At 36.9% G+C, this 14,043-nt stretch overlaps 1 protein-coding gene across 2 annotated transcripts in view; it reads left to right on the top strand.

Annotated features, from left to right (window-relative positions):
* The window catches only part of POLR3A (RNA polymerase III subunit A), a 37,083-nt gene that overhangs the window by 8,977 nt on the left and 14,063 nt on the right, over positions 1 to 14,043 (top strand). The window contains exons 12-22 of one of the 2 annotated variants that reach the window (XM_057416350.1): positions 931 to 1,000; positions 1,565 to 1,692; positions 3,156 to 3,294; positions 5,428 to 5,592; positions 5,892 to 6,064; positions 7,088 to 7,199; positions 7,707 to 7,825; positions 9,985 to 10,122; positions 11,809 to 11,979; positions 12,655 to 12,768; positions 14,007 to 14,042. In XM_057416350.1, the coding sequence (XP_057272333.1) occupies positions 931 to 1,000; positions 1,565 to 1,692; positions 3,156 to 3,294; positions 5,428 to 5,592; positions 5,892 to 6,064; positions 7,088 to 7,199; positions 7,707 to 7,825; positions 9,985 to 10,122; positions 11,809 to 11,979; positions 12,655 to 12,768; positions 14,007 to 14,042 (1,365 nt within the window). The remainder of the gene's footprint in view (positions 1 to 930; positions 1,001 to 1,564; positions 1,693 to 3,155; positions 3,295 to 5,427; positions 5,593 to 5,891; positions 6,065 to 7,087; positions 7,200 to 7,706; positions 7,826 to 9,984; positions 10,123 to 11,808; positions 11,980 to 12,654; positions 12,769 to 14,006; position 14,043) is intronic. The other variant, XM_057416351.1, reaches the window with a different exon arrangement.

Raw genomic sequence — 14,043 nt, 5'->3', positions numbered from 1 at the left:
TGTTACCAAACAGATACATACTCTGCTTTCTGGTCTGACAGCCCAGCAATTGCAGGTGGTCAGACCAACTGGAAATGAGACAGCAATAGCGTGCTTGTACCAGAAAAAAACAGTTTGCCAGAGAAAGTAGGAATCGGTAGATTTTTAAAGCAGGGGAAAATGGGAGAAGGGAGGGTAAATAAAGAGGGATCTGTACTATGAAAGTAAGGCCGGTAGCATCAATATGAGGATTTTCCAGTACATTGCTCCTTTAGGGAGACTGAATGCCACTGCTACTTCATACATACCAGCACAGCTATTGGCAGCAGCATGTATTGGCTTGCTGACCTGATTTGCAAGCTTAAAAAGAATCCATCCCCACTCCACCCCCTACCCCCAACTGTGTGATTTGGGTTTGTGCAAGCCTGTGAACAGTTCAGGAAATCTGTGCTGCGTAGGTGAGGTTGATTAATTGGAGCAGTATGAGAAAAATGTAAGAAAATGGGGCTGGTAGAAGAAGCTAGCTTAATTATTTTGCATCAGTAGGGACCACACAACATGCAATATTTCAGTGGCTCCCATGAGTGAGTGTAACCTCTTTTGTTGCTTCTCAGGTTCTCAGAGCTAGCTTCTTTTCCTTTCACTGTCATGTTTGAGAGGTAACTTCCCAAACACGTGAAGTTGATTGCAACTTCTGCTTTGGAAGTAGAACATGTAATATCCAGTAACTATTCTGAAATTACTCCTTAACTGTCAATACATTTTTATGGACTGTAGTGAACTGAAACTTCTAGTTTACTTTTCCTGTCTTTTTGAAGACAGCTCTACTTTGATTTCAAATAAGCTAGGACCGTTCTTGCTAAAATATCTATCTTAAATGGTAAGCTTCCTGCTGAAATGGAATATCAGTGTCTTCAAATGTGTATTTTGTTTGTTTCCTGTATAACATAGACTAAAGCAAACTTGGTAACACCCAGAAATGGAGAACCTCTTATCGCTGCTATTCAAGATTTCCTCACAGGTGTGTATATAAGTTTATTTTAGAACTGTGTGATTTAAAAGTTGTTCCTTCAAAATTGCTTCCCTCTTTTCCAGAATTTTTCTACATTAATTAAAAAGCTTTATTCACAAGTCAAAATGACATTATGAAAGTAAGGCCGTTGTTAGTCTAAAATATGATGTCCTTAGAATCTCTCCTGATACTGTTTACCGTGGTAGCTGCAATTATTATTACCTTTGTGTATGTTTTACGATGTTTCTGTGGCAGAAAATGGATGCTTGGGAATACAAGGAAGAAAGTGTACAGAAATTAATGCCAAAGCCTTATTTTTAACTATGGGATAGAGTCTGAGAGAGACAATAGGTTGTAGAAATGCACTTGTTTCAGGTTTTAGAAATTTGTGTGGACCAATAAGAAAAAAAAGGCAACTCTGGTAAGGATTTGCAACTGAAGCTGTCTAAACTATTATCTTTTTGCATAGTAAGTAGGTAACTAGTGTTAGAATTAAATTGATCCTGAATATGCAATAGCTTTGAAATTTAGTCTTATTTTAGTCTGTCACATTAATAATTTTTTACATTCTAGGTGCCTATCTTCTTACATTAAAAGATACCTTTTTTGATCGAGCCAAAGCCTGCCAAATTATTGCTTCTATTCTGGTTGGCAAGGATGAAAAGATTAAAGTTCGTCTTCCACCTCCAGCAATTCTGAAGGTGTGTCAAACTATATTTTCTTATGTTAGTAAGACCTTCTCTCTTGTGTGCTCTTGACCCATGGTGATGTTCTGAGCAGAGACAGTTCTTGTGTTCTCTGACATTAGTTTTGTGTGAGATCTTTGTAAAGTGCAAGGATCAGAATTCAGGGTGAAATCTATGCGGAAGGCTTTTGATGGTTCATGTTGCTGAACAAAGCCAAACCTGCATGGGTGTAGTCCAGGTGCACAGTTCCTTCAGGGTTCAAACATAGCCTTGCCACTATCTAGGTGCAGTGACTTAGACCACTTAGCTTTTAGCAGTCAGAAGAAGATACATTGTTCTTAGTAACTTCACTGTTACTGGCTGCTCAAAATAATGGGGGTTTGTGCAGACTCATACTGGAGAAACTACCTTCTACCTTGGGTGCCTGTAATGTCCTGACATACTCAACAGTACCAGGCTTCAATGTCCCAGATTTTGGAGATATTAAACCTGTGAAATAATATGCTTTAGTTGTTAATCTGGCAATGTGTTAAAGAGGATGAGTGTTATGTGATGTGATTTTTTTTATTTTTTTTTTTTTTAATTTTTCTTTTCTGTTTGGTTTTGGGGTTTTTTTGTTTGCTTGTTTGTTACATCATGTAGACAAAATATGTATTTTGAATGGCAGAATATTTGTGTATTTGTCACAAACTTTGAAGAGAGCTGTAGTATCACTTAATCAATTAGGGTCTGTTAAACATTAATTCACATATATTTTAGGGTGTCTGGATTTGATTTATTTTGTATTTGAGGCAAACAGTATTGTTTGGAAAGAGTTTGGGACATTTTTAAATGTATTAAATACTTCATACTGGTATATGCATTTTTATATGTTTTATTTAATTTCAAAATAACAAGTATAATAGGGAAATTCAGAAAGTCAAATTGAAATACTAGGGAATAATATTAATTTAAAACAAGGTCAAAGCATTTATGGGCGGTATCTAATGTGAATTTTATAAGCTGATATGAAATTTTGCTAATAGCCAAGAGCAGTGATTCTTTGCTGCTGTCACTGCAAATGAATAATTCTAGCACAAGCTGTGACAGTTACTTACATTTAAATACAGTTGAGGGGAGTACATAATTATATGAATTTAATCTCCTCAAAAAATCAAACCAAAGGCACTCCTTTTTTTTTTTTTTTAATTTCTAATCAGGGAAGCATGGCAGTAAGAGGGAGCAATAGACCATGTTTCTCTAAGTATATGCACATACCCTTATGTAAAGGATAACCACACAGCAGTCAGTGGTTTTCTGTGTATAGAAGTGCATAATATTTTCCTATTCCAAGGAATGTTACTATGCACTTCTACAAGTATACTTCAGTACAGAAAGTTTCTGTTATAGAAAACAATTTTACAATTCTTGCTTGCTGTTTTACTGTAGTTGCAGTATAACCACTGTAATCCTAATTCTTGTCTTTTTGTTTTTCTAAGCCTGTAACACTCTGGACAGGAAAACAGGTGTTCAGCCTCATTCTCAAGCCCAGTGATGATTGTCCTGTAAAAGCCAACCTACGAACCAAGGGCAAACAGTATTGTGGCAGAGGGGAAGACCTGTGTTACAACGATTCTTGTGAGTGACATTTCTAAAGCTGTGTTTTGGAAGTCTTCAGAGAAATGTAGCTATTGTTTTGTTGAGTTTGTTCCCATTGAGCTCAATGTAGAAATTAAAGCACTGCTTCACATAAGTATTCTTGAAATGAGAAATTAAATTATGCAGGGTTTTTTTCTCAGAAGTTGAAGTCATGATGCACGCTAAAGACATGTCTTGGGTGTGTTCTTGTAATAAAATCTCTTTTGAGTGATGCTAGGCTTGTCATGATATGTAGTATTTCAAGGTGGGAGAGAGATCAAAGCTTATGAAGTGGCTGCGCAGAGGACAAATGAAAAAATTTAATAACTTAAAGGGGGTAGTATTACTGTTAGTTTCAAGTCAAACACTGAAAAGAGTTATAGGTTATACAGATTATATATGGAAGATGGTAATACCTAAAATATCAAACCACCTGTATCCTTCCAGTTAGGGAAGTCAGAGTGGCAGATGGAATGCAAAGCGTCAGGTTTGAAGAGGCTATAGGAGATGAGCAAGGCTTTGCTTGTTGTTGGTTTAACATCCATGTGGTAACAGCTCGAAAAGAACTTCAGCAGGCAGGGTCAGCTTGGTTCCTTGTTGCTCAGAGGTGAGAGTTAGGGAGGAGCCATTGATACATAGTAATTTTGTCATGCAATGTTGATGTCATAAAGAATTTAACAAATAGGACTCAAATCCACTGTGCCAGTGGAAACTGTGCCATTTCTTTAGATTATAGCACAGCTCTGTGATTGTGAATTTAGTTATAAACATGGGGGCACAAGTAATGTGGAGTGAAAGGCAGCAAAGCAATCCTGTTCACGCTTGTGTGAACATAGGCCATCTTCTTTAGTCTTTTCATCTTAGCAAGTATGGGAAGAATTTCTACATTTTGAGTTTGATGTGGAAAACTTCTGGATTTCATTGATGGCTCTGTTCTGTTCTGAAAAGCACCCGTAATTTCTGAAGCAACACTTACTCTCTTCAGAAAGTTCTCTATGAATTCTCCAAAGTTTTAAGAAGTCCTGGTGTTCCATTTTGATTGTATTTAATAAGTGGAAGAACAATGACTTCTGGTTCAAGATGATGATTACTTAAATTCACATTGAAAATACTGAGCATAGAGTACACTGTGCAGACATCTACAGCGTTCTGCATAAAATTACTTAAATTGGATCCATCTACATATGCCAGTTCTTCAAAAGGTGCATAATGAAGTTCAGGATGAGCATATATTGTACTACTCTCATAGGAAAAATATGTATGAAGTTCAAGTCTAGAAGACATTTTTTAATTAGTTAAAGGCTAAAGCTTATAAGGAAGATTCAGTGCCTGAAATGGAAGGCTACTGATGAATCAAAAGGGAGTCATCTAAAAGAGGCAGTGAGTACAGGCCCACAGGCAAGGTGGATGTCTTTATTATATGCCTGTTATTCAAGAAACATTTGAGTCCAGCATGTCTTCTAAATTCGCACTGTGCCTCCAGAGGTGATAGAGTTGAACTAAATGTCAGAATTTCTGAATAAGAGAACTGTAACTTCACTTCTGAAATTTTGTTGTGCTACTTCATTTATATATGAATAATCATAGAATCATAGAATCTTTAGGGTTGGAAGGGACCTTAAGATCATCTAGTTCCAACCCCCCTGCCATGGGCAGGGACACCTTACGCTAAATCGTATCACCCAAGGCCTCTGGTTTACTTATAAATAAGTAACATCGGTTTATTATGTATGGCTGAGGACACCATTTCTGGACAGATAAGACTGATTGAAGACTTTATTCTGATTAATGAAGCCAAGGTTTGTTTGTTTTTCTTTGTTTGGGGGGGGTGGGTTTTGTTTTTTGTTGTTTTTTATTTCTTTTTACAAGAAGGATTATTCACAATGTTTCTTACAAGTCTTAAATTGGATACAGTTGCTTTTCTAAGGAGGCAGGGAAAAAAATTTTGAGTTCATAAGGTCAGGTTGTAGGCTGTTCCCCTTACAAATTTACTCATGCGTTTCTACAGATACATTAAATGTGTGTTCTTCTAATGGAAAGAGCTTTTATTTAAAAACCTGCTTCATACGAAATTACTAGAGCTTAGGTAATGTTTCAGAAAAGCAATGAATTTTTGTTGCCTTTTATTTCTAGATGTCACAATTCAAAACAGTGAGTTAATGAGTGGTAGTATGGACAAAGGAACCTTGGGTTCAGGATCCAAGAACAACATCTTCTACATCTTGCTGAGAGACTGGGGGCAGGTAGAAGCTGCAGATGCCATGTCACGACTAGCCAGGCTTGCTCCCGTCTATCTTTGTAAGTACATTTCCTGGAAAAATAGTATCTTAAATCAGAAACGGAACAATTGAACAACAATTTAGCTTCGAATATGATGTACAGTGTTAAACAAAAACAAAAAAAAACACAAAAAAACAAAACAAAAACCCTCACACTAGTTGTGAAACTGATAGTGAAACATTCTATTGTGCTTATGATGGGAGGAAAAATAAAGTTCCCAATGATAGTATTTCCTGGGTTTAATCTGTTTTCTGTATATGAGATTAAGCTATTAATATAATCATTGATATAATTTTTTTTTTTTTTTTTAATAATAGCTAATCGTGGCTTTTCAATTGGAATTGGTGATGTAACCCCTGGGCAGGGCCTGCTAAAAGCTAAGTATGAGCTCCTGAATGCTGGTTATAAGAAATGTGATGAGTACATTGAAGCTCTGAACACTGGCAAGCTACAGCAGCAGCCTGGTTGTACTGCAGAAGAGACACTAGAGGTAAAATTTATATATTTAGACTAGAGACTTCATGAGTACATTCATGGAAACCGTGAAAGTCAAAGTTGTCTTTCAAAACCTAAACATACATGCAAATAGATATGCAGCTTTAGGCTAGTCTGTCTTTTCTTAACGTTTAGATGCTTGTATGCTTCTAAAAATGTTGGCTAAATACTTTACAACTGAGATCCTCCCTTTATCCTGGCTGGATGTATTGAGAGAATAAAGTCACATAGGTAGCTGGAATAGGATTAATTACATTTATCAATGGTCAAAGGTTAGGTGGAATTTGGTTATGCTGAGCTTTTTTAATTCTTTCTATAGAAATTTTGATGAAGAGCAGTTGCCATGCTTGCAGGACTTAATGAATTCAGCTGAAGAACACCTTTCATAGTCTTTAATGGTTTTATACATTGATCATCTTGGCTAGTTTGATATGTTGATCATCTGATGTCTAGTTCTTACTGTTAAAAAAAAAAAACAAGCAACCAAAACAAAACAAAACCCCCAAAACAAACAGAAAAAACACCACCACCAACAAATGACCAGAAGACCCCACCCTGTGACGAAGTACTGTCACAGCTGTTCAGTTTGAAATGGTACTCTGGTTGAAAGAAGTGTTTTAGACTTTTCCATTCTTCCTCTTTTTGGACATCTGTGTATATCCTAGAATGTTTTTTTGATACAGTTGTTAAGTTCTTAACAATTGGATGTAACAATTTTTGGAGGTAATCTCTTGTACAGCAAGACGTAGGGCTTACGTAAGTGTTTAGTTTAGCTTAAGTTGGTGCTGCTGATGAAAGAGATTGTGATGTTCCTGGCTACCCTTGTCTTGTTGCAGCAGATTGGAAAATTAAGCAAGTTAAAAGTTAAACTTGTTTTTCCCAAAGCAACATCTAGTTTTCTTCTTTTATTATATTTTGAATTCCCTTTGACTACTGAAGGTGTTGCTGGTAGTGGTAGCGTACTGTTTCTGTATGGTATTTTTAACAAAAGCTGAATCTCTGAAATCTTGGATTTCAGGCCTTAATCCTCAAAGAACTGTCTGTTATCAGAGATCATGCTGGCAGTGCCTGTCTCAGAGAACTGGACAAGAGCAACAGTCCCCTTATCATGGCACTGTGTGGTTCTAAAGGTAGGGGTAGCTAAACTTTGGAAGTGGGATTGCTTGCTTCATCACTGTTCTCACAATTACATACTCTGTCTTTATAGGTTGTTTCATACAGTCAGCATTAAATGCATGCATAGATTTCAAGTGACCCTTTTCAGTAACTACGTGTTGTGTACAGGTAGTTAAAAGTTAATTCAAATAAGTTAAAGAAACTGTGAAGCGAAATATAAATCCTTAATACAAGACAGGATAGCATAAGGACTGTAGTTAAATGGTGGTATGAATGTCTATGACCCAAAGAAATATTATTTAGAAGGAGTTATTAGCTATATCGTGACTTAGTTGTCAGTATCTGTGAAAATGCAGAAATGCACAGAACAAGTAACAGAAAAGCTTCTTTAACTGTTGCAATTCTAAGTGCATTTTTGACAAATTATGAAGCTAAATAACAGATCTTCGTAGAAGTGAAGACAGCTTACAAAAGGAGCAGCGATATTCCTCCATTGTGAGTGAGGTGTTTCTTGTTTTCAGGCTCTTTCATTAATATATCCCAGATGATCGCTTGTGTAGGTCAGCAGGCTATCAGTGGGTCCCGAGTTCCTGATGGATTTGAGAACAGATCCTTGCCTCACTTTGAGAAGCATTCCAAGGTAATTCTGTATGTTTACAACACACTGTAAAGAAAAGAGAAAGAAGTTGACTTAAACCATTTTAAGGAGGATGGACAATAGTATGTGTTGTTATAGAATAGTTAGGGTTGGAAAGGACCTTAAGGTCATCAAGTTCCAGCCCCCCCCGCCATGGGCAGGGACACCTCCCACTAAACCGTGTCACCCAAGGCTCTGTCCAGCCTGGCGTTGAACACTGCCAGGGATGGAGCATTCATAGCTTCCTTGGGCAAACCATTCCAGTGCTTCACCACCCTCACAGTAAAGAACTTCTTCCTTATATCCAAACTTCCCCTGTGTAAGTTTGAACCTCTGTTACCCCTTGTCCTATCACTACAGTCCCTAATGAAGAGTCCCTCCCCAGACATGGGGGACATGGTGAAGGAAAAGGATCACGTATGGTGATTTCGGAATTAACAGTAGTGTTATGAATTGGCATAGGATGTCTAGATAGCTTGAATTTTTACAGCTAAGCCTTCCTTAGACCTTTCTAATTTAATAAAAGTAACTCAGATGATACATTTTTTATTGTCTTGAGAGTTCTGAAGATAATTTGTTGGAGATTTTCTTTTGTTATGTTTCACTGCACTAAGACTTTTCAGGAAAATTTTTTGATGTGTGTTGGTATCTTTAGACAGGTGAAACATGCCAGGTAAACCATTGTCATGGGCTCAGCAGTAGCAGCCATCTTTCTCCTTCTTAGTAGCTGGTGCAGTGCTGTGTTTTTGACTTTCAGCTTGGGGACAACGCTGATAACACCGATGTTTTTAGTTGTTGCTAAGTAATGTTTACTCTGACCAAGGACTTTCTGAGTCTCATGCTCTGTCAGGGAGGAGGGGAAGCCGGGAGGAAGCAGAGACAGGACACTTGACCCAAACTAGCCAAAGGGGTATTCCATACCACAGTATGTCATGCCCAGTATATAAATTGGGGGAGTTATCTGGAAGGCCCAGGTCATTGCTCAGGTTGGGCTGGGTATCAGTCGGCAGGTGGTGAGTGGTTGTATTCTCTTCCCTTGTTATTTCCCTTATCATTATTATTATTGGTGGTAGCAGTAGTGGTTTTGTTATACCTTAGTTACTGGACTGTTCTTATCTCAACCTGTGGGGGTTACATTCTTTTGATTCTCCTCCCCATCCCTCCGGGAGTTGAGGGGGGAGAAGTGGGGGGAGAGAGTGAGTGGCTGCATGGTTCTGAGTTACTGGCTGGGCTTAAACCACAACAACCATTCTGGAGGCTGCTGCTTTTTCTTTCTTTTTCCACTAAGACTGGTATCATGGGCTACTTTGAACATTCATATTTGAGGTTTGTTATACATGAAGCAATAAGGAGTCTTATGCACTTGTTAACATAATTAGTGAGATTCCTTTTCCATCGATCTTGTGTTGGTCAGATAACTCAAGTGTTGGGTGATGTCCATGACACTTGGGTTTGTCACTAAACATCCAAATTTCAACTTCTGTAATGTGAAATATCTTCTTTTCTGAATAAATTAAAGAAGAAATAATACTTCATGGATTAAATGAGAAGGTAAAAGTTAAATTTAACTCTAGATTTTTTACTGATTTAGAAAGCACTCACAACAAAAAGTGATTTAAGATGAACCTCTGTAGCTTATATGTTGATTTATGTGATCATGGAGACAGGTTGGCGTTACTTGACTTGAAGGGAGGACTGCATAAAGTTCATTTGGCAAGAACTCTTCTCAGAGATGAGAATAAACCATAAAAAAAGAATTAGTTACTTATATATCTCTAGTCTGTAGTCTTCAGCACTGCAGATACCTTTGCTGTACTATTGCGAAGTGACCATTTTTATTGCCTTTCCGATTTTTGCGATTTTTAAGGGAGGCCAAAATGATGGAAGCTGGTGTAGTGTTTGCAAGGAATGGCTAGAAGCATGACAAGGCCTGTAGTGGAGGAAGAAAGTCTGTTACATTGGTTTGGAAGAAATAGGCAAGGGTTTTGAAGCCTTTATTTGGATCAGTATATAAAAGTTGAATTTCAAAACTAAATGCACCTGAGATGACTTCTCTTTGTTTGTGTATGCACTGAAGGAATTTAGATTATATACATGTTTTTCTGTAACATGAATATGCAAAATGTTCATTTCAACCTTTTTCTCCCCACTCTTCTCTGTAGCTTCCAGCAGCAAAAGGCTTTGTTGCTAATAGCTTCTATTCTGGGTTGACTCCCACTGAATTTTTTTTTCATACAATGGCTGGTCGAGAAGGTCTGGTTGACACAGCTGTAAAAACAGCCGAAACTGGATATATGCAGGTAACTGTCAGTGAAGTAGGGGATTTGTCAGCCTTGCAAAAGGAGGGTATTTCTTATGTGTATGTTGAGGTGAAGGGTGGGAGAGAAGTGCATACACTGGGTATGTGTGTGTGTTTAATGTAACAGCATAATTTATACTGTGATTTTGCTCTGTTCTCCAGTAGGCATGAGGTTTGTAAACCGGACCTCAGGCAGCGGTACAATAACATGCTTCTATTAAACTGATTCCTCTTGAATAAGGGTGATAAGCCCTTGTTCTATGGAGTTATTGAGGACTACTATGCTATTGTAGCATGTGTTCCTAAAACCCAGGTGAATGATGGAAGTTTGTCCATACATGTAACATAGATTTGAGTTGTGAGTGCTTTTCAGATACAGTATTTCAACAATGAGAAGCAGAAAACACAAATCCTTTTGTGTTTGGGTTATTTAAAAAAAGACTGGATGACATAAATACAGCTAAAGCTCCCTTTTAGTATCTGACTTGGCATATAGACTTAAAGTTCTGTAAGACGTTAGTGTCTTTGGCTGTTTCTTTTGTGGATATAAATGTCCCTCCAACAAAGCTTTTTGTATTATGAGCAGTCCTAAGACTTCAGTAAAGATATTTAAGTAGTATTTTAAGTATAGTCCTCTTCCCAGTGTAACAGGCAGTGGAAAAGCCAAGATAATTTGGGACTGGGCACACAGTCAGAGATAGACAAGTAAATCTGCAAAGACTGAAATAAATTCTTTTTGGGGTGGGTGACTAATTAGACCATTTGTTTCTCAAGCTAACAGAATAATGTTTGCATATGTGTAAGTATATAAAAGAATATATATAATAAGCAGTCTTCAAAACTTCTTTCCTTATCAACTTTCAACCTACATGAATAAATTGTAGCACTTGGACTTTGGAATTTCAAAACAAACAAAACAAAATGACATTTATTGTATTTTACCATTTTTCTCCTCAGTAAAAATAAGAATAAATTACCAATTTCTATTCTTTGCTGAGCTGTTTTACTGTTATGGAGCAATGAAGTACATGCTTAAAGTAAAACTGTTTTTACCACTATTGCTTCAAAGCATGCCTTCTTTTTTGGAGGCAGAGGAGGGAAGATCCTAATAAACAGATTTCCCAATACAAGGAATTAATGTAAGAGAAGTAGCTAACACTGGTAAGAAATAGTACCTACGGGCTTTGACAGAAGAGCTCTTTGCTTTCCTTCAGTGAAAATAACCGTTGACTTTTTTTGCTTCTATATGAAAAAGGTATTGTAACCCTTGAGAAGTAAACCTCATTGGAAGAATGCAGATATTCTGTCAAATTCTCCCCTGCCACCCCCCCACCCCCCCCCCCCCCCCCCCCCCCCCCCCCCCCCGCAAATTCTTTGGACTGTAGTAGGTTCTTGCAGTTTAGCGTTAGCTTTCCTATATGTTCTAATTTCTAAATGTGGAGAATTGTGTTGTTGCATGTGAATTTTGTTATAGTTAGCTTTCATGCTCTGGGGAATGTACAGTAAGTCCCTAAAGATAATGTATGACTTAAAGTAGGTTTTCATGCCTGCTTGCTTCCTGATCAGTGTATAAAATTTATTTCCTGAGTTCAGTTTCTATACTTTTGTAATCCAAATCAATAGCTATTTCTGAAAAGTTCCAGTATACTTTCCTTGTAATTTTTTTTTTCCTTCCTTTTTCCTTCAGAGGCGGCTGGTAAAATCCCTTGAAGATCTTTGCTCACAGTATGATTTGACAGTCAGAAGTTCTACTGGTGACATTATACAGTTTATTTATGGAGGAGATGGCTTGGATCCTGCAGCCATGGAAGGGAAGGATGAACCACTAGAATTCAAACGAGTTCTAGACAATATCAGGGTAAGGCTTACTGAAATCTGTTGGAAGTTTGAAAAGAGTATTAAGCATATAGATGAAGTAGTAAGTTATGGGGAGAATTGTTTCAAGTGAAGCATTTATTTTTAAATTGCCCGGTCAGTCATTCAAGCATGTATATAATAGGACTGAACTGTTTATAAGCTTTGAAAACAGAATTTTCTTCTGTGCTTAGACATAGTTCTATGACCTAATATCTAACTCACTAGATAACTTACTACTTAGTTGACTACTAGATTGGACTGATATTACACCAAGTAATTCCTTATTAAATGAAGACATTCATGTTCTTTGAGCTGTTTCTTAAGTTGGAGGCTTGATGTAAGTAATTCCAGATGTGATGTTTAAAGGACAGTATTTGGTTTTGTAGTTGGTTTTGTTGCTAAATACCTTTTGCTGAAAGAAGTATTCAGATTTCTGTACTATGAGTGTAATAAATTGATAGAATTAGAAATGTGTGTGTGTATATCTTCAGGTTTATGCATGTAAATAGAAGTTTATGTGGACCATCTCTTCCCATTAGTCTAGTATTATATAGAAAACCCAAAATAAACAGAAACCTCAAACTAAAACCCAAACAAAACTGACAAATGCTATTAATCCATGAAGTTTTTTGTGCGTATGGTTTATGTAAAGAATTAAATGTTTTTTCTTCTTAAGGCTGTATATCCATGCCATAGTGAACCAGCCCTTAGTAAAAATGCATTGGTGTTAACATCTGAGGCCATCATGAAGAAAAATGAATTTCTTTGCTGCCGAGACAGTTTTCTGCAGGTAATTACCTCATTTCCTCATCACACAGTGATTAACTTTTCCTTGTAAATTACAGAAATTAAGTGAAATGGTTTTATCAGTCTGTAGGAGCAATGTCTGAACTTCATGTGTTAGGAGTAGTAGTTTGTTCAGTAATATATTTGTGCAGCTTCAGGAGGTGGAGAGGTAGGGCTAGTTATTTTAATTCTTATTATGGTAGTTGTTCATGTTCACCGCAAGAACATAAGAAATGAGAGAAAAATGTAGTGATTTTCTGAGTAGAAGGTGCTGCTGCTCTGAAATATCTTGCTGGAATTTCTCCATAGCAAGATGGTACAGTAATTATGTGCTTCCCCCAGGATGTCAGAAACAAGGCGATTATGACTGTGTATAAAGGAACCACTAGCATTGGGTCTCATATTCTATTATTACCCATGTATTTTGATATTAACAACTTTCTGAGTGTCTGTTTTTACTCATTTGCTGGTTTTCCTGTAATAGAGCTATACACTTAGACCTATTTACCTTGCTTATGATACTAAACCAGCAAAACACTTGTATCGTATGAAAGAGCTTTGCTGGACAGGACTTATCATCAGAGGAGTACTTTTGAGCTTTTTAAGGATGAGTAAACAGTCACATGACTGCTTACCCTTTGAATTGTGGAAGTCAATTTGTGTGAAAGAACATTAAGCAATTTTAATATTTGAGAGCAGCCACACTTCAGACTGCTTTGGAAGACAGGAGTAAAAGCTGTAGAATTAACCTGCCTTTGGACATGTACAGTTGTTACTGTGATGAGCCTTCTGACTGCTGGCAGTGATGAGAATAATGTGAATTTAGTGACCTGCTTTTGAAGGGTTTCTTTTTGGTAGCTCAGAGTGCTTTGGAGCAGAAAGTGACAGAAATAATAACCCACTGTTTATAAACCTGATTTGCAATTCCATTGCCAGAGCAGAGTTGAAAAAGTAATTATATCCATACTTGAAATATGCTCTAACTTCTAACAGCATCTCTGAAAGGAAAAAAAAAAAGAAAAAAAAGGCAATATAATTATATCAAAGTTTGGAACTGAAAACTGAAGTTGTTCTTTGAGATTCACATATTTTTAAACATGTCGGGGAAATAATTGCTATTAATTTCAGAAACACAGATATGGCTACATCACCTTGGTGGTAATCAGTTTAACTTAAGATTTCTAAGTTTTAGATATTACTACATTTTCTTCTTTCCTTTTTTTTTTCTGTTCATCCTTGAAGACATTAACTGAGACAGGTTATGAAAAATATAATGAGG

Source organism: Pezoporus wallicus, unplaced genomic scaffold, assembly GCF_028554395.1.
Source record: "Pezoporus wallicus isolate ANWC-B61680 ecotype Strahan unplaced genomic scaffold, APGP_CSIRO_Pwel_v1 contig_2012, whole genome shotgun sequence".
In the NCBI taxonomy this organism is placed as follows: domain Eukaryota; kingdom Metazoa; phylum Chordata; class Aves; order Psittaciformes; family Psittacidae; genus Pezoporus; species Pezoporus wallicus.
Note: the sequence above shows the minus strand (reverse complement) of the source record. Positions and strands in the feature narration are given on the sequence as shown.